Genomic DNA, 19,608 nt, shown 5'->3' with positions numbered 1-19,608 from the left:
GGAAAGTACTAGGTGGGCAGAGCGAGGAAAAAGCCCCCCCGCGCATCCTTTCGCTGCACTCACGAATACACGTCCCCCCCCCCATCCCGAGCGACGCTTTTCCAATGCTGTGTTGCCCCTTAACTCTCTGCCCCATGTCAGGACCGTAATGTTTGTGGAAAAAGCGGCGCGTCCTTCCCGCTTTTAATAAAAGGGGAGGCTTCTGAACAAGTCTACCGTAATCTCTCAATTAGAGCTGCTCTTTTTTGCCTTCCTTTCAAAAGTATCATTTGCATTCCCTATTTGACTGCTGCCGTGAAGTGATGATTGACTGTTATGATTTTTCCTTGCCAGGAACTAAACAAACATGGTGGTTTTCTTCATGCCATGAACTAAACAAACAATCATGGGATTTGCTTAGATTTTCCTGTAAGCCTACTATCAAAGGGCAAAGCCCAGATCCACAAAAACAAAAAAATTCTGCCTACATGTATCTGTATTTATCTATTCAACATGTCTGGGTTTCCTTGCTGCTCTTCATGGAAAGTACATGAAATTTACCACTGTGGGCTTCCTGTCTCAAACATGTTTATTATAGAGCTTTCCTGGTGACATCTTCAAATGTTCAACACTTGAAGTACCAGTTTCCTTTGCAGACTTTCATACTATTCCTTTCAACAATTGCATAGCTTGTATAACAGGAAATTGACAAAGAAAGTGGTGTTATAAAAAAAAACACATGGTGATAAAGCTATTTAATTCAGCAGGATTCTTGAAACAGAATTTTGGGGAAATGAAGTTACAATAATAAGAAACATTGGGAAAATCAGCTTTCATAAAACCTTGCTTGGATGAATATATCAATCTGACCCTACTGATTTTAAACGTGTTTAACTCTGAAATAGTAGTCTCCATGATTCATATTTAAAATGTATTTCATATAATTGTAGTTCTATACAATTTTAAAAGCACTTGGTGCTGAATTTCTGATAAGTTTCAAGTCATTGTCTGAAATAGGTACAAAATATAAAGTGTTGAACATACTACTCTTTGTATTTAGATGTTCATGAAATATTTTGGATACTGGGAATTTGGTGTGGTTTGATAGAAAATAGACAAGAAGGTCCAGGCCTGAATTATAGGCAGCTTTGAACTTTTAATTTTGACTGGTAGCACATATCACAATGCTGGTATGTATGTTTTTGTCAGATAGCACCAGTATTGACATAATCCTAATTTAACCTAAACCATGGGAGATGGACATTATTTCCAAATATCAATTACTGAAAATGTTTAAAATTACACAGGTATAAATGGGTACTATTTGGGTTCTATACATGTAGAGAAAAATTATCCTAACAAATATATCTAAAATATAGATTGTTGATATATCTGTACAATATATTACAGGAGGTTCTTATGTAGCAATCACAATTGCTTCTAGCAATTATTTGGTCATTAAAGATAGCACTTGCTACGTTAAAATTATGTGACAGTGACTATGCTTATGATTTTACTTCAGCTCTTTGTTGCTTTACAGTATCAGAAGGATACAACCCCAAACAGCCAGCTAAACCTAAATGTGGGGAAAGTTTCCAGAGCTCAACTCACAAGGAAACTGGATAAAAGGGCAAATGTTATAGTCCTTTTTCCTCACTCCCCCATCACTTGGATCAGTCAACCAAGCGCAGGAATAATTAGCAAGAAGAGAATTAATGTTTCTATTTAAATTCATTGTAGAGGAAGGGATTACAAGAGAGTAAGCAGGCAGACGGGAGTATACACACTGAAAGGAATGTATTAGAGTCTGTTGCCTCACACTTCCTGCCACCAGCTGCGTAAGAGACTAAAAAGCCTTTATATGAAACTGATTAAGGTCTGGTCAATTTCAAGCAGCAGCCGTCCTGGAGAGATTTAATCAACTAATTAAGCTCATACAGCTGAGCTTGTTAATTTGCAATAGAGATGCACTGTGCTGTGGAGAAAAGTAGCTGAGGAAGAGAGCTTGTTCTGCAAGGGCAGAGGGGAAGGAAGTTCTGACACAGGACAACACAACTTAACTGATTGTAATATTGAATACTGTACATGACTAAGAGAGAGAGGGAGACTGCAAGCATTGTAAATGTAGGCATTGGTCGCCAAGTTACTTTTTAATCACCATAATTAAATAGTTGCTTTTCTGAAGCAATTGCTAAATGAAGACTACCTGTAGTGGCAAAAATGACACATTTAAAGTCAGATTACATGCAAATTCTCTTTACCTGTTCTTTCAATTTACAGGCTGTCAGAACGTAATTGCATAGAGATTGTTTCTAAGTTAATTGCTGAAAAACAGTTGGATGTAGTGCATACTCTTGATGGAAAAGAGTATATTACTCCTGCACAGATTAGCAAAGAAATACGTGATGAACTTCATATTCATGGTGGTAAGTGTGCCTTGATATAATTTTCAAAAATTGACATAATTTGTTGTTAAACATCACTTATTTTTTTAAAAAAAAGTGTTACTGAAATGTGTATCTTTCTTATTTAGGCATTGAATAATTATAATTTTAAAATTGAAATAATGGTACAGTGCCTAATAGTAGATACTGAGATTCTACCAAGCCACATTTCCAGTTGAATTTTCCTACCATTAGATTGTTGAATTTAGCAAGAGAAACATTTTAGACATTTCATTTCTAAAAGCATTAGCCAAAATGCTAATAATAATTTTGTTTAAATTTATATTGAACACTAAACATCTCTATTCAGAAATTTCACTAATGACATTTCCCATCAGGTAAGTAGGTGTATGAAATCCCTTTTGTCAAGTTATATATTGCTTGGCTAATATAATACTCAATGGTCATTTCTTAGAGCGAATGACAAGAAACATATTTTTATATGGATTCCATGCGCATAATTTGTCTCTGGTGGAAAATTACATATCTGTATTGAATAAAATTGTTAAAACAATTCATTGGACACATTTTTTATCACTGCATTAGTTCACTGATATTTTATCCATGAAGTGAATAAGAAACAAAAAGTAGATCTCATCTGTTTGCATTTTTATAAGAAGTGCTGTGTGGTATCTTAGTGTGATTCAGGATTACAATGGCTTTGAATATTTTCCCCCTCCAATGACATTTATTTGACAAATCTTGCATAACTTCCTTCATCCTCCTTGCATGATGTAAAGGCAGTATTGCTGTAATATTAAAATACTTTCCAAGGCAGCTTTCATTCTTGTGAATGTGTTCCTTGTGATGCTTGTAGCAACGCCTTCACAGCCCATGAAACAGAGATGATAAGAGTTTAGCACTTTTGAAGTTCATTGTAAGGATTATATCATGTTTCTACAAAAAACGACTGCAGTTTATATTGCAGAATGTAAAAAAAAACCCGCTGTCAAGACTTCATCCCTAGGAATCTTGGTTCTTTCGTTACTCAGATTAATGTTTGCATTGAGCTGATTTCATTTTTACTTTCGCAGGGAAAGAAGGCATCTTTATGCCCTGATTTTTTTAAAAAAAAAATCATTGAATCAATCCCTTTACCGAAATAGGATGCCATGTCAATGTAAAGCTTATTTTGAATCTTTGTACTCAGCATTTTGTAGTCAGCATCTTTACTATTCTTGGTGGTGCTGATTCAGTCTTTGCTTTTAAAGTCCTGTTCTGCATCATAAATGGTACGTTTTCCTTAGTGCAAGAGAATACAGGTAGTCCTTGGCTTAATAACAGTTCACTCAATGACGATTCAAAGTTATAATGGCACTGAAAAACTGACTTTCGACCATTTTTCACACTTATGAAAATTTCAGCATCCCCAGGGTCATGTGATTGACAGATGCTTGACAACTGACTCACATTTATGACAGTGTCCTGAGGTCACATGATCCCCTTTTGCAACCTTCTGACAAGCAAAGTCAATGCGGAAGCCAGATTCACTTAACAACCATGTAATTAATTTAACAACTGCAGTGATTCACTTAACAAATGTGGCAAGAAAAGTCGTAAAATGGGGCAAAACTCACTTAAGAAACGTCTTACTTAGCAACATAAATGTTGGTCGTAAGTTGAGAATTACTTGTATATACAGATGAAAGTAGAGTACAGATGGGAGCAACCGTGCTGGAGAAAATATTATAGGCAGCAGTTATAGATATAATTCATGCTTAAAGTTGCCCCAAGTTACTTTGGAGATTTGAAGTCAAAATGAAAAACATAATGAACAAATATTAATATTTCAAGGCATTGATTTTTTATCTTACTACAGGTCGGGTGAACATTGTGGATTTGCAACAGGTAATTGGATCTTATTATAAACATTATTTTCCCTTTATTAAATCAGTTTGAAGTTTATAGGTATTATTAATAGCTCTGTCATTAAATAATTTTTAAAGGAGGTATAAACTCTATTTGATATCTGTAGATTTTATAATCATTGTATATATCACCTACTTAGTTTCTATTATGTTTATAATTTTGTAGTTAAATACTTTATTCATACTAAAATATTCTATCATATTGTTTTAATTTAATTTCTCTTAAAGCTGTTGTAACTTTTTGAGGAAAGCTTTCCTTTTATTCATCCAGTGTTGAATATTGGTGAGTGTATAAATAAATAAAAATATACACCGATGCATGCAGAAATATAATATTTCATTTCAATTAACCTTTTTTCTTCTAAAACTTCAAGTATTTTGAATTGGTTTATAACATTTTTAGTGATATATTACTTTGTGTTTTATCTAGTCTTGATCTTTTTCAGATCCATATTTTAGTTAAAATTTTGTGTATTGAAATAGCTGCTAAATTATGTAGGAAATTGTTTTAACAGGAGGTAACAAATTAGATTTATTTTGCTACACTACAGTATTTGTTAAACCAGATACGTTATGATTGCTATAAACTATTACATTTGTTCTGTTTCAACTGCTGTTAATTTGTTGAATTCCAGTCAGTGACAGTTATAAAATACTAATTACTAACATATTCCTTCTTTCTTTGCTCTGTCAGATAATAAACGTTGATCTGCTTCATATTGAGAACCGAGCTAACAACATTGTCAAATCAGATCGAACAGTTCGATTGGTATTGGGACAACTTATAGATGAGTGAGTTCCTTAGGATAATTAAATGCAACCTAATTATGATTGAGACATAATTTTTAGGAATAACTTCATCTGTATTTACATAAACCTTTCAGGTTTCAAACCCAATCAAAATGCTATTCTAGACTTTATTGTAAACTGCAATATATTGTATTTTCTTGTTAAACTGGAGACAAATGGTCTGTCTTGAAATTCATAGTGTCACTGTCTAGATGGTTAAAAAAAAATCCAAAATAAAGAACAGCACTCTGGAATTATGTTATGTTGTTATGTTACGTTATGTTGCTTATTTATTTATTTATTTAATATATCAAATTTAGATCTCACTCAAATAAGATTACTAAATAATACTAGGATGAGGAGAGCTAAAAAGAGATAGCACAGTGAAAACAGAGACATTTATGTCTAATATCTAAAATGAAGGTGAATGAGAGCAGTAACAAGTAGTCTATCTTTGGGGACTACTAAAAGAGACAAAGAAATTTTTAAAAATCTTAATACATACAAAAGTTCCCTTTTAAGTTACATTATACTATTTGGAACTTGGGATTTTTGCAGAAAGAAGTACCAAATTTTATAAACTACATGGAAGTCATAGAATAACAAGAACAAAGAAATAGCTATATATATATCTGTTTCCATTTTTCAGTTATAGAGACTTGTGTGCACTTGTATTCTGTTACACACTGGTTGTGGACTTCTTACAAGAAAAGACAATAGATTGAAAATAGTAAGCAAAAACAACATTAAAAACAATAGCCTCTACTAGAGACAGGCACAAACTAACCTTTCTCAAGCTCTCTTAAAATCCAGCAAAGAAACAGAGATCCAGAGGTATGGTAGCATAATGTTCCATAAACCGTGAAATTGTTGCTTCATCAGCTCCCTGAAAATATGGACTTGACAGAAGCTTTTATTTGAGTAAAATGACTCTGTTCCTTGAAAGTTTTATAGTCAGGCACTATACAGCTATATCTTTTCTGTTTTATAAGTACTGCTCCTAAACCAAATACTGATATGATGTATATTTAATAGCACATTTGAAACATTACACCAATACTGATTTTTCATGTCATATCAGAAATTATTTAGATCACATAGCAGAAGAAATAAATGACAAGTTGCAGGAATGTGGCCAAGTGAAAATATCTGACTTGTGCAAGACGTATGACCTTCCAGGGGACTTCTTGAAGCAGGTAATTCATCTGAAAATTACTTTTTTCACTGAAACTGTTTCACTTTGGTATCTATTTTGATTGCCAGATATATCCTAAATGTAACGTAATAACACTATTTTCTCTTGAGATTTAAATCTTAACTGATCTCATATGCACAGCTTTCATTAAGTTCTTTCTGCCACATTGTTAGGGTTAGGGTTGTATCCAATTCCTTGGCAACTGCTTGCTTAATAACCAGGAAGTAAGGTAGCTTTTAAATTATGAAAAGAAGCTAAGTACCAATTATATGATTGTTTTGATGAAATTCTCTATAAAACAAAAGTAGTTTGAATTCTGAGATTGTGTTAATGTGTTGCTTATATTGTGTGGTTGGTGGGATGTAGGCAACAGTAGAGTTATTAATTTATCCATTTTATATAACTGTCCATCTCACAAGCAAGTGGCTCTGGATGGCATGCAACAAAACAATAAAATATAAAATCATTATTAACAAATATTAAAAACAGTTTTTTAAAAAACCATAAAACGGCTAAAAACAATAGATAGTGCCACCTCACTAGTTCATTTGCTTCAGGCCCCCCTGGCATAACCAGGTCTTAAGAGACTTTTGAAAGCTTAGAAGGAGGAGGAGATTTGACAGTATGGGGGCCACAGCAGAAAAGGCCCTCTGCCCTAGGGCCCAGCAAATGTATCTCCCTAGATAGTAGAATCTATAACGTATCCATTCTGATAGATCTGGTGGGGTGGATAAATGAAATTGGGAAAGGCAGTCCCTCAAGTAACCAGTCCTATGCTATCTAGGGTTTTAAAGATCCCTACCAACACCTTGAATTGGACTCAGAAGCAAACTGGTAACCAATGCAGCTCATGCAGCAGTGCTCTACCGGAGACACTTATAACTGCTTATGCCACTGCATTTTGCACCAGCTAAAATTTATCGATACTCTTCATGGGCAGCCGCAGCCCCATGTAAAGTGCATTGCAATAATCAAACCGGGAGGTGACCAGGGCATGAATAGGGCCCATTGATCCAGGAACAAGTACAATTAATACATAGTATGAAATTAGGCAAAAGCACTCCTTGCCATGACTTCCCTGACTTGAGAATCCAGGAAGACTCCCAGACTGCACACTAGGCCTGTTTGGGGCACTGCAGCACCATCCAGCATCAGAGATGGTGTAGTCCTAGAATCGGGAGCCTCCCAAAACCCAGTGCCACTTAATCTTACCAGACTTCAGCTGAAGTTTGTTGTTCCCATCCTGACCTTCACAGCCTCCAGACATCAGGATAAGATGTCCATAGTATTGCTTAGTTGACCAGGAACAGAAATATACATTGGATATCGCCACCATACTGATGATACTTCACCCATAGATATGGATGAGCTCACCTCACAATCTTATTAGATGTTAAAACAGGAGAGGGGAGAGCACCAATCCCTGTGGCCCCTGCACACTAGGAGCCAGGGGTAGGATCTCTCCTCCCTCAATTCCATTATCTGAAATCAACCCCAGAGAAAGGAGGTGTGTACCCACATAACACTGTACTGCCCGCTCTCAATCCCCTAAATCTATCTAGAAGTATACCATTGTTGCATTTTTCCTAACTTAATAAGAAACATTATATAAAAACTTTCATTAACCAAGCCATGATGGGTGTTGTCAGTCAGTAATTATTGTCCTACCTGTTGATGTTCATGGCATACGAAACATTGTGTATTGGCATATAAGAGAAGTAAATGGAAAGGAGCAGGGCAAATTGACAGGAAGACAAATAGACAATGAGTGATAGTGGTCCATTCTTTAACATTTGAATTACATATTAGCAAGATCAATTAATCTCTAAAATGAACAAAATATTGTGCAGCCAAAGAATCATTTTCTTATATTAATGTACAAGTAAAATAAGATAATGTGCAAGTTAGATATTACTCATGTTTTGAACTTAGAATTTTCTTGCACAAGAATTTCTCCTGCATAATACCATGTAATGTGATTCTTCTCTTAATTGGTATATTTTTATTCTAGGTGTTTTCTGTTCGCTTGGGAAAAATTATTCATGGCCAATTCGATCAGGATAACCATGGGGTGATTTTCACTAATACATTTGTCACAAGACATCGGGCCCGTATTCGTGGTCTCTTCCGGGCTATTACCCGGTAAGTCAAAGAAAATGCAAAGATGGCTATGAGTAATTTAATATGTTTATAAATGTTTTTGATGAAATGTGTATTTTAAAGGTACAAGTAAAATAATTTAGCCTTCTGTTCTTCACAGATTGTCATGAAATTTAGATTTGTGCAATGTGAAAAGCTATGGTCTAAAAGACCATAGAAATATTTTATGAGTTGACAGTGAGTTGTTTGTTGTTTGCTTAGCATCAGCCATTCAGTTTTTAAACTAGCAATGGCACTTACTTATATACCTCATCATTTGTTTGGTACTCAACACACAAGCTAGAAATTTTCAATGTCGGCTGCCTTGTGACTCACTACATTATGGGGGGAAATTGTTTGGTACTCATTGTTTTTGGTATTCATATCTCCTGGAACCAAATAACGATGAATCCTGAGGTAGCACTGTATCTATTGTGAAATTCAGTTGCATGAAAGATTATTCTGTATTTTTTTCTTTTATACCTCATTTTTAAAACAATAAAACATGTATTTAATTTTTTTAAAAAATCTGAGACCATTAATCTCATAACAACTTTTCGTATACATTTCAATTATCAATAAAAGTAAATGTTGGTTTAGTTTCTGAAAATATTTGCTCTAATACATTCAAAACTACATGAGTTCCCAAAGCTGTCAAGATACTGCTTTTTAGTTGCTTTGGGCAAATTACATTCTTAATAAAATCTTACAAAAAGTTATAAAAGATACACAAAAAATCTAAATAGAGCAATAGGAAAAATCTGGAATTGTTTTTTACACTCTTCATGAAGAAAGAGGGGGAAAAAGGAGACCGGAAAAAGGATACATTCATACATCACAGCTTCTTGCTGCTATCCATTTTTTTTTTTACCTCTATTCCAATTTGCTCTTATTTCATTGATTTTTGAAACATGTTCCCCAGACCATTGGTGATTCATAAAATCCCATCAAAAAATGCATGGTCTAGACAGCCCAGTAGCTTCCACCTTCCCATGTGTATCCTGACAGTTCATTTGGAGGCTTAAAACTTGTTTGTTGACTTATACAATTGATTATACAAGTAGCAACATTTTGAGTAAATTTACTAATTCTAAGTATGTAGCACTAGGTGAAACAGTGGTCTTGCACAAAAACCGAAAAAGGAAAGTTTGAAATGGCAATATGATGGAAAATATCTAAAAATTGATTTAATTGAGATCCACTCACTTTGGATCCTTAATATTTAGAATTGTTACATTGAAGAACATCCTTAGCATGCAAATTTGTACCAAGAGTTGTCATTATGATATGGTATACTTAAAATAATTCAAGTGGTAAATAAATGTTTAATTTGGAGTTAAATTCTGTCATAAATTCTAGTTTATAAAAGCCTTAAAACTAAGATGGAAATGCATTTCATATTCATTAATTTATTTGCCAAAGAAGGCCATTAAAAACAGAAACAAAAGGGGGGATGCTAATTGGTGATCCCTGCATAGTTATTTAGGAGTAAGATATGCATCCTCCCCAAATTTCCACACATTTTCATTGTATTACAGTGCTAACAAACAAAAACAGTTATTGAGCACAGCAAACTCTAGAAAACAGTTCATCTGTACTGAAGATCATATCTGGTTATTCAGGACATGGTGACATGGTATTTGACATGATGCTTATGTCACTTCTTTCTTAGACCTACACCAATAATTAACCTAATCACTCGACATGGATTTCAGGAACAACTGCTTTACTGTGAGTTTTGTTCAGATGCTTTCTTTATTTTCCATTTTAGTAAAAGTGGCATTTCAAAGTGATAACAAGCTCATTATCTATTTTCTTGCTACATCTCTATAAGCAACTATATTAACTTTTTGAGGCCTCTGCAGAGCTTGGGAATTGGAGACATGGTTTTTGATTGGTACTCCTTTTTCTTCAGTGGGCAGTACTCAGCTGGTACTGTTAGGGAAGGACCTGTAGGGCACTTCAGTGTGGAATGCATCAATGTTTGACTTTATCTCCGATCTTACTAAAAATATACATCAGGGGTGTCAAACTCAAGGCCCATGGGCCAAATCCAGCCCTCGGGGTGCTTAGATTTGGCCGATAGGGCGACCCTGGAAACAGCAAGGGACTAGCCCGTGGTTCCTCTGCGGCCCTCCCGAGCTCTATTTTCGCTGGCAGAGGGTTGCAGGGTTGCTGTTGCTCAATACATCTGTGATATCAAATTTTAGATGTCAGTCCCACACTGAATAGGAAATGTATCTAAGTCCTGACTCAGTGGCTATGAGAGGCTGTGAGAGGCTGTGAGAGACAAAACAGACAAGGACTCAATTCTAGCAAGACCTCGTTTGTGAAACTTGCTTGTGTGATGGAATAGTTCATCCCTTAACTTTTGATTGGATAGCATTGCCCCCGAAGGAGGTGATGTGCATTCCCAGGTTGTTATGCTGAATCAGCAGATGGAAGCTAAAGCCAAGACTAGCTTCAGCACATTTACCAGTTTTGTTCTTTTTTTAAAAAAATGGTAGCTCAAACTTTGTTACACTACTACAAGTTACTTTTGGTGGGGCTACCTTTGAAAATGATTAAGAGGCCACAATTGCTACAGTAAGCAATAGCTTACATAAAGATAACATCTGTTTAACTGGCTGCCAGTTCACTTCTGTATCCAATTTAGTTGCCAGTAGGTTTGGGCCCTTGTTATCTTGACTGTCATCATATACAATTTGTTCGATTCATGCAGTCTAATAAGATGTTCCAAATAACTAGCCAGAAGTAAGTATGTGATATCAGAATGACTCACTCCCTCTGTAATAGCTTACCCCAAGTTAAGTGCCCTTACTAATGGCATTGAATGATAATGAAAACAGTTATCTTCAAGAGAGAATTTGACCTAATTTGATATGCATGTATTTATAGATTTTTACCTTTTTGTTTATTATTATTATTATTATTGGTTTTACAAGTGGGTGTACTTTTATTAATGTTTTATCTCATGTGTTGTAAGCCTCTTAGAATCAGAAGACTAAAATGGCATATTAAATAAATAAATTGGTTGCTGTAAACGATCTTGTTGTTCTTCTTGGTTGCCTTCATTTAATTTCTCCATGCTTAAATTTGCAATCCTGTTGAAATCATTCTTTCCACTTGATAATACTTGGAAGCCTGAAACCACGTATGAATTTTTCTTAGCACGGTGTCAGATTTGTTTTGCCAGGGATCTGTTGATTTTTTTTAAAAAAAACCATAGAATTGGGTCTGATCTAGTTATTCTAGGTTTCCAGATTGACTATAGCAGAGAACTTGTTATGAAAGTGGCTTGTTTGATACATGTTGACATCATCATGATAGCTGATCGTATACAAACAGTAGTTTTCACTCTATAGTTCAATATCTGGCATTTCTAGGCAGATCTAGAAAAGATTGGTGCCTGAAACTGGAGATCCCCTACCTGTCATTTAAGTGATCATAAGCTAGAAAGACCAGTGAATCTGACTCTGTGAATCTGACCGTACATGGCAGCATATTAAAGTTTCTTATTATATCAGTTTATATCCTGTGTACTCACAATTAAAATAAAGCAACTGCTGGTCAACAATAACAATAAAAGAATCAGTTTAAAAACCAACTAAAATCATTCATTCGTCTAAAAAGGCCTCAGAAAAGAAGAAGGCTATAACTCTGTGAAGGTATAGGTAGTCTCAACTTACAGCAGTTCATTTAATGATCACTCAAAGTTATAACAGCAATGAAAAAAGTGACTGATGACCATTTTTCACACTTCACGACCTTTGTAGGAGCCCCATGGTCATGTAATCAGAATTCACATGCTTGGCAACTGGTTCATCCTTATGACCGTTGCCATATCACAAGGTCATGTAATTATCTTTTGCAGGTTCCTGATAAGCAAAATCAATGGGGAAGCCAGATTCCCTTAACAACCGTGTCACTAACTTAACAATTGCAGTGATTCAGAATGGGGGAAAACTCACTTAACAAATGTCTCACTTAATAACAGTAATTTGGGGCTCAATTGTGGTCATAAGTCGAGGACTACCTGTAATTGCCTGTGCTACAGTGCAGAGATGGGAAAAAGTATGTAGCTGTTTTTCCCTTATTCTAGGAAGGAGCCTTGGTCATCATTCAACTATTTCAGCCTTATTCACATGTTACTTTCTATTATCCCTAAAGAGCCCAAAGCATTATGTTCTGGCCGTTCAACCCCTTTGTAGTTTGCCCTTGACAAAAAACAGAACAGCCATGCTATCAATAGTGTACTGCAGTAATGCAGTGAACTGGATTCAGATGTGTACCCATTTAAAATAGATCCATTGAAGTCCATAAAATGTAATCATAATTTGTTTTGGAGCCAATTTCTTAGCCCACTCAACAGGTTGATGTTTTTAGTACCAGAGAGTGCTTTTCTCAGAAAGAAATTATTGTCTAAATTAAAAATAACCCTGTTAGAAAACATGTTGCTATGAAAGCTATTTTTATTAAAATAATAGATGTTACAATGAAAGTTTCTAGGGATTTTATGTAAACAAGCTGAAGTCTGGTGCAAATAACTGCTTCCCAGAATCCAGAATCTTTCTGAGCAAGGGGATCAAAAACACAAGAAAACACATATCATAACCTTTCACTTCACTCCAGTCTTAGTTGTTCTCGGAGTTTAAGTATTGCAATAGTGAGAAAGATCTGCAACTACTTGCTTTAGAAATCTTGCTGATATTCTCTGTGCTTCTCATTTTTTAAGACCTGGTTGTTACTGATGTTCTCTTTTTTTTTTTTTACATAAATTGTCTATAAATTTGCAAATCAGCAAATTACTGCTAGCAAATCTATACATATTAGAAAAGAATATTCCCAAAAATGTGCACACAAATGTGTATGAATTGTCATGTTTGTTTTTTTACGGCTGAATTTATTGCTGATGCAGAACTGGACTAAACCCGTAGAAAATGCCCCACTGATGATGTAAGGGTATATAAAAATACATTGTCATCTAATCTAAGGCCAGGAACATGCCTAGAAGCACTTCTCCATTTCACTTTTTAATCATTTGAATTTGAGTTGTGATCACCGTTATAAGAGACAGATGGGATTTGTAAAGCAAAAACAATGTTTACACATGAAAAATCACTTTGACCCAAACTTTCATGCTTCCAAATTACAAATCATACTGGAAACTAAGCGAATCCTATCTTAAACTATTTAATTTACAAAAAAAAAAACCAGGTGTAGACCATTAAATATCCTTAACTACTTACTATGTTCTGCCAGCTCTGTTCCTGAAATGTAAGGGTACATACTTTATTATTGCAGCTAAATTTGCTTTCATTATTTCTTTGTAAATCTTTTCTAATGCTGCGGCTACTTCATTTCTTTCCTCAGCTTTGCTTGAAGAACTTATTAATTCTGGATGTCTAAAAGGCACAGTGGTTGGTGGAAGGCAAGATAAAGCTGTGTTTATCCCTGACATTTACGCCAGAACTCAGAGTAATTGGGTAGATTCATTTTTCAAGCAAAATGGTTATTTAGGTAACAAAATCCTTTTGATCAACCCTTTTTTAAAAAAAATGTTTAAGAGAAGTATTGTATATTCTAGAGATTGTTTATACACATGTGTGTACACTTGTCAGTTCTTATTATCCTTGCGTGCATTTGTATGACGAAAAGAACAGCAGTAACTAGGGAAAACATGAATTCTTAAAAGGTTAGCATCACTAAACAGGAGTTTGTACAATTGCTCTTTTATATTCTCCTGTAGGGGATTTTGACCATTAATTGTTACGGAAAAGAAAGAAAGCGCATACTTGGGACTAGAAGTGTGCCTATGATTCCTGAATGAGGAGTCATAATCACCAATTATTACATTCCCAGAAATGGAGCAGTACGTTCCTTTTTCAAGTAGAAAGAATGGAAAAATGTTTTACAGTTCCATCAAAGCCCATTCTAAAAGCAGTTTCTGGCTTAGAAAAATAATACATTTCTTTCTTATTTACCTCCTCATTTACCCTATAGGAACTAATAATGAGTTTATTGTGGGGGAGAAAGCTGGTGGCAGTCTTGAGTTGTAGAAGGCTCTATGGATAGAATTTCCCTTCATCTTTGGAATAGAGCTGAGACTGCTTTGGCCACAGTTTAGTGGTCAAAACAGCCTTTGGGCATAAGAAAGCTTCTAAGACTGGGATGTTCTGGGGGGAAAAATTGGGGTGGCCGTATAGCAGGGTCCCCTGTTTGCAAGTAGATATTATTTGCTCTTAGTACCGTTTTCCTTGATGTTTTGATGACTAGGAAGCTGATTGATATTGCTTTTAGGGTTTGATAATTTATTTTTCTATTACCTTTTGTATTAATAAAAGTGGCTCAGAGCCTTTTTGGAATTTAATGCCATATACATTGCAGAAATAAATAAAATAAATTGAAGATAACAGGCTTTTAGGTAAGCTCAGAATAAAACCCACAATCAATATATAAAGAAGGGTCTGGAATCCACTGAGAAGTAAATATCTGCCCCCACCCCATCCCCATCCTAAATACTTTGTATATCATTGTAAAAGACCTTGTATCATTTTGTAGAATTCGATGCATTGTCAAGACTTGGCATCCCTGATCCTGTGAGCTACATAAAGAAAAGATACAAGTCTTTGCCAATTTTGTTTCTGAAAGCATCTTGTGTTGGTCGTGAAATTTTAGATCAGGTGGAGGCATCTGTGGATGAAGCCATCAGTTCTGGTCTGTGGGTGGATATTATGGTATGGTTTTCCTTTTTTCTAACTTTCAATTTTTATTGTTGAGAAATAAGATCTAGCTTTCAGTGACATATGTTTTCTGTAGAAAATCCCACATTCAATCCCAAATATATGCGGGAAGAGCTGAGAAGGAATCTTGAATTAAATCTTACAGAGTACTTCCAATCATAATATGAGATATGATATCTTGTACCTGTATTTGTATGTAATTCTGTAATATAACAATGTATATCTAATTGTGACAGATTGAAATAGTGTGAATTCTAGAAGTACAGCCTCTCCCAGTTTTAGACTGTTGAAAATCCTTCGACAAACATTTATTCTAATTTGAAAAGTATTACTGGTTTAATTTCAAAGATTATCTTATAGCAAAACAATATTTAACCTGAGCAACAAAACATAGTGCTGTTTGAAGTGCTATTTTCTTACGAATTTTTAATGAACAGATTTATTTCTTAATATGGCCATCTATATAATATCAATGACATACTTTTATTGCTCCATGATTCAGTTGGGGAGAAGAATGTATTCTTTATTTTGAAATTCTATCAGATTTCTTTGAAGGCTGAAATCTGATATCTGTTTCATCAACTCTTTAGAAAGCACTTGATATTAAATGTCTTTGAATGAATCTAGGGGTAAAATTGAAGTCCATTGTTACACAGAGACCTGAATGAGATTAGGATTCCTAAATTAATAATGTACCTTGCTTATGCTCAATAGTAACTTATAATTGACACAGTTTTTAATGCCTGCTTGAACTACTTCATCCAGCTTATTGCAAGAGTTTGTTTAAAAACACAACACCATTTTGCTGCTATAGATGACTGTTGAATTTTACTTTATGTGTGGAGCTATTAGAATGGAGCTGCAGTAGTCATTTCTTCACTTCCCTGTAGCAGGACTTACTAGACATATATTAATACGCATCCCCATCCTAATAGAATTATTGCTTGAAATCAACTTCCTGCAACCAAATTCTACAGAACGTAACCTTTGAGTTATAATATCTTAACTTATATTTTAATACAATTTGTGTTTGTCTGCTCCTTTCCTTACCTTTATTTATATTACAAGCGTGCTCACTGTTAAAATCTTGGTGGTTTCTTTTTATGCATTCTTCTATACAAATATACCTATTCAAATTACCATAGATATAACACAAGAACATCAATATCAGAGTTAGCTTAATTCTGCCAACCTGATTTATCCAGATGTATATTCTCACAACCATGATGCCATGATGCTATCAGGCATCATGTTCATATTTTCATATCAATAGTTGGAGATGTAAAGTTTTGAATAAGGTTAGTTTCTTTTATGAAACTGAGCTTTACATTGATAAATTCTGTGCCAGGTTTACTGTCATATATAAAATTTACAAATGACTGCGTATACATTATAACAATAACATAAGGAGGATATTTTGAAATAAATTTCAAAATAAATTTCAAAATACTATGAAAGTATGAAGCTTTTGTTATAGTGTTTTGAAATTTAAATATCTTTTGCATACACTGTGAAGTGCTTACTTCCTTCTTGATTTCTTAAAATATTTTAGATGGTTCATTAACCAATAAATGTAAGCTTGAATGTGACCGTTTTTGTTTTATTATCGTAGCCTCTTCTTCCAAGTTCATTATCTGTAGAAGATGCCAGCATGTTGCTTCAGCAAGTGATGAGATCCTTCAATAAGCAACCTTCAGCCTTGGTCTTTGGTGACACTAATGTAGTCAGTGAGAAATTTATCAGCAGCTGTGCTGATTTGTTTAGTGATCTTATGCATCAGAAAGCTGAAAAGGTTGGTTTACTGAGCGTAACATTTCAAAACAAACCTTGGAGAAGATTGCTTGCCTAATTTATAATTTCTAAGAGGATAGCCTAAGCAAAATTACAACCAAGATACATACTGTAAGCAATTTTGTGAAGCATTGGGGTATAAAGTGTAAAATTTATCTGCAGGAAATATAGCCATCTAAAGCGAAAGATAGTAAGATTAAATGTTTCCTAACAAAAACCTGACATAATGCAGTACATACTGTCCAAGATAATAGTACTGAACTTGGATCTGAAACATATGTTACTTTCATAGAGATTATTGAACTTGTATCAGTCATCAAAATATAATAATCATTCCCCATTAGAGAAAAGAATATCTAGTTCAGTATCGTCTTTCTGAAGATAGCCAGATAACCTGGGAAATGTATTAGATAATTGATATAAAGCTGTGGCCTTTCCCTGTTTATTCTTTACTGGGTACGCAAAGATGCAATACTTTACCACTGGGTCTCTTCCCAGTTGTCTCAACTGATGGACTTGAGGCAACGTTACAGATAAACCAAGTACAACAAAGAGGGAACAATGATTTCTGTGTCTGCAGAAATATATAGGCAGGATTTTTTTAAAAAAAAATCAGAAACACAAAGCAAAATGGCTGATCATACACATGCAAACGGACAAATGAACAGCTGTTCAGAAAGAGATGATTTGGAAAACATCTTCTGGAGGACTTGTCCTGACCATTTTTTAACTTCCCTATCTCTGAACAAGACTAGAGATACACATTCTTATAATTAGAACTGCTGCCTGGCTTAGCTTTCAGTTTTTAGGACATGGAGGGTATATTTGAACTGCAGATTGCCCACATAGGATCTCATATCCAAACCGTTTCCACATTATATAACTTTCTAGATTTAGCTTCAATTGAATCACAGGTTCTATATTTAGTTCAGGGTCTAGAATTTAAATGAGATAATATTGGGACCTTCCATGATTGATCTCATACTGCTCCAAACTTCTTTGGGTTTCAGGCTAATACTAAGCTGATGGGAAAATAAATTGAAAATCTTGACAACCCACAGGAATTCCTAATATTACTTACGTAATTTGATATGATATTCATTTCAGGAAATGAAAAATGATCCGGTTCATTTAATCACAGAAGAGGACTTGAAACACTCTGCTCTTACAGAAAACACATTTTTGAGCAGAAAAGACAAAAAGGATGAAAGAAGGAAGAAAGCCATAGGTAAACAAGTGGGACATAATCATGGGTATCCAAAATAGTTTGTACTCATCTCAGACAATCTGGGCTTCCAACTGAAATTTTGAGTTTTAGATACTCTGTTCTGGACATGGTGAGAAATTGAATGGTATTGTTTTAGATATGGACAAGCTCCTTTTTTTTTCTGAAGAGAAGTGTTCCAAGTGTTTTGTGCTCTTCAGTGTGGTGGTTGGAAGCTATCTTGCCTTTTGTAGTTGACTTGTTATCTTTCCTATTTCCTTTTTCCTGAAGCTGACCAACGGGAGGAATAGTGGTTTCCCTTCTGCTGTTGCCTAGGGTGGCTGGGTTTTAGCTAGAATTTGGGATGATGATCTAATTTAGGCAGGTCAGGTAATAGTTTGAGTAATGAAATGTCTTCAAGAAAGCAACCAAGGTCAGAGAGCACCAAGGACCCCTTGTAGTCCGTGTTACATGTAGTCCATTATGCTGCTGAGGAGATAGTAGCATGGTACATGTTTACTCAGAGTTAAAGCCCTCTGACTTTTCTGGGACCTGCCTTCAAAAGCATTTTATTCCTCTCTCAGCCCTCATTCATAAAATTTGTGAGTCTTCTGGAATAGGGATTACAGGCAATGGAAACTTATGATGGGAGGAAGGAGAAGAAAGTCCCATTGAACAAATTACGAGAATTCTATTAGTGTGGATTGCATGAAAATCAGTCAAACTTGTGATTGTATGATGGTCCTTCTGTTAAGTGATATTTATCATGGGATAGATAGCTAAAAGACAGTTTTGTTCTCCAATAACAATAACTGTGGAGGAACAAACACAAAACGTTTTTTTGAAGAAGGCACTTTATTCAGGCATTTCTTTGTAAAAATGCTTTAATATAAAAAATTTAAGCCCTCAATAACAATGCCGCTCTAATTTTTCAGCTTACAACTATTTAGTGGGGCATACATTTAAAGCACTTGAATATAGCTTATAGCTAAAATGTTTTGGCTGGTTAATTGAAGCCATTTTATATGAAAAATACTACAAGACATTGTTCTGTTTAAATTACATACAATAATCATTTCCCCTCTTTTGAAAAACGGTGTTATTTTAATTCCAATATTGGAGATTTAAATGTGTTTTCTTTCATTGCTAAGCAAATGTATAGTTGAGGTCTTGCTATAGATGTTGCTTTCTTTTTCCTAATAACTGTTTGATTTACATAGAAGTTGCATTTTGCAACCAGTTCTACATATATTATATGGATGAAGAGAAAAATTAGAATAAATATTTAACTATTGTGCTCCTAGTGCTCTTTAATTCATTATTGTGCTAATCATGTCACAGTTGCTTTTTACTGACTCCGTACATACTTTTATAAATTCAGGACTACTATTTTTTTCCTGTTTGTTTTTACAAGGATATCAGTTCCATTTCATGATGTTTATGAAAATAGATGATG

The 19,608-nt window shown here is 34.7% G+C and overlaps 1 protein-coding gene across 1 annotated transcript in view; it reads left to right on the top strand.

The window, feature by feature from the left end:
* The window catches only part of UFL1 (UFM1 specific ligase 1), a 29,380-nt gene that overhangs the window by 121 nt on the left and 9,651 nt on the right, over positions 1 to 19,608 (top strand). The window contains exons 2-11 of the mRNA XM_026666585.2: positions 2,260 to 2,405; positions 4,243 to 4,271; positions 4,986 to 5,083; positions 6,162 to 6,276; positions 8,287 to 8,417; positions 10,087 to 10,145; positions 13,788 to 13,934; positions 14,976 to 15,151; positions 16,770 to 16,949; positions 18,056 to 18,176. Coding sequence (XP_026522370.2) covers positions 2,260 to 2,405; positions 4,243 to 4,271; positions 4,986 to 5,083; positions 6,162 to 6,276; positions 8,287 to 8,417; positions 10,087 to 10,145; positions 13,788 to 13,934; positions 14,976 to 15,151; positions 16,770 to 16,949; positions 18,056 to 18,176 — 1,202 coding nt within the window. The remainder of the gene's footprint in view (positions 1 to 2,259; positions 2,406 to 4,242; positions 4,272 to 4,985; positions 5,084 to 6,161; positions 6,277 to 8,286; positions 8,418 to 10,086; positions 10,146 to 13,787; positions 13,935 to 14,975; positions 15,152 to 16,769; positions 16,950 to 18,055; positions 18,177 to 19,608) is intronic.

Source organism: Notechis scutatus, chromosome 1 (genome assembly GCF_049901735.1).
Source record: "Notechis scutatus isolate UNSWTSFEM ecotype Mainland chromosome 1, rNotScu1.2, whole genome shotgun sequence".
NCBI classification, from domain to species: Eukaryota; Metazoa; Chordata; class Lepidosauria; order Squamata; family Elapidae; genus Notechis; species Notechis scutatus.
This window is presented reverse-complemented; position numbering and strand designations above follow the sequence as displayed.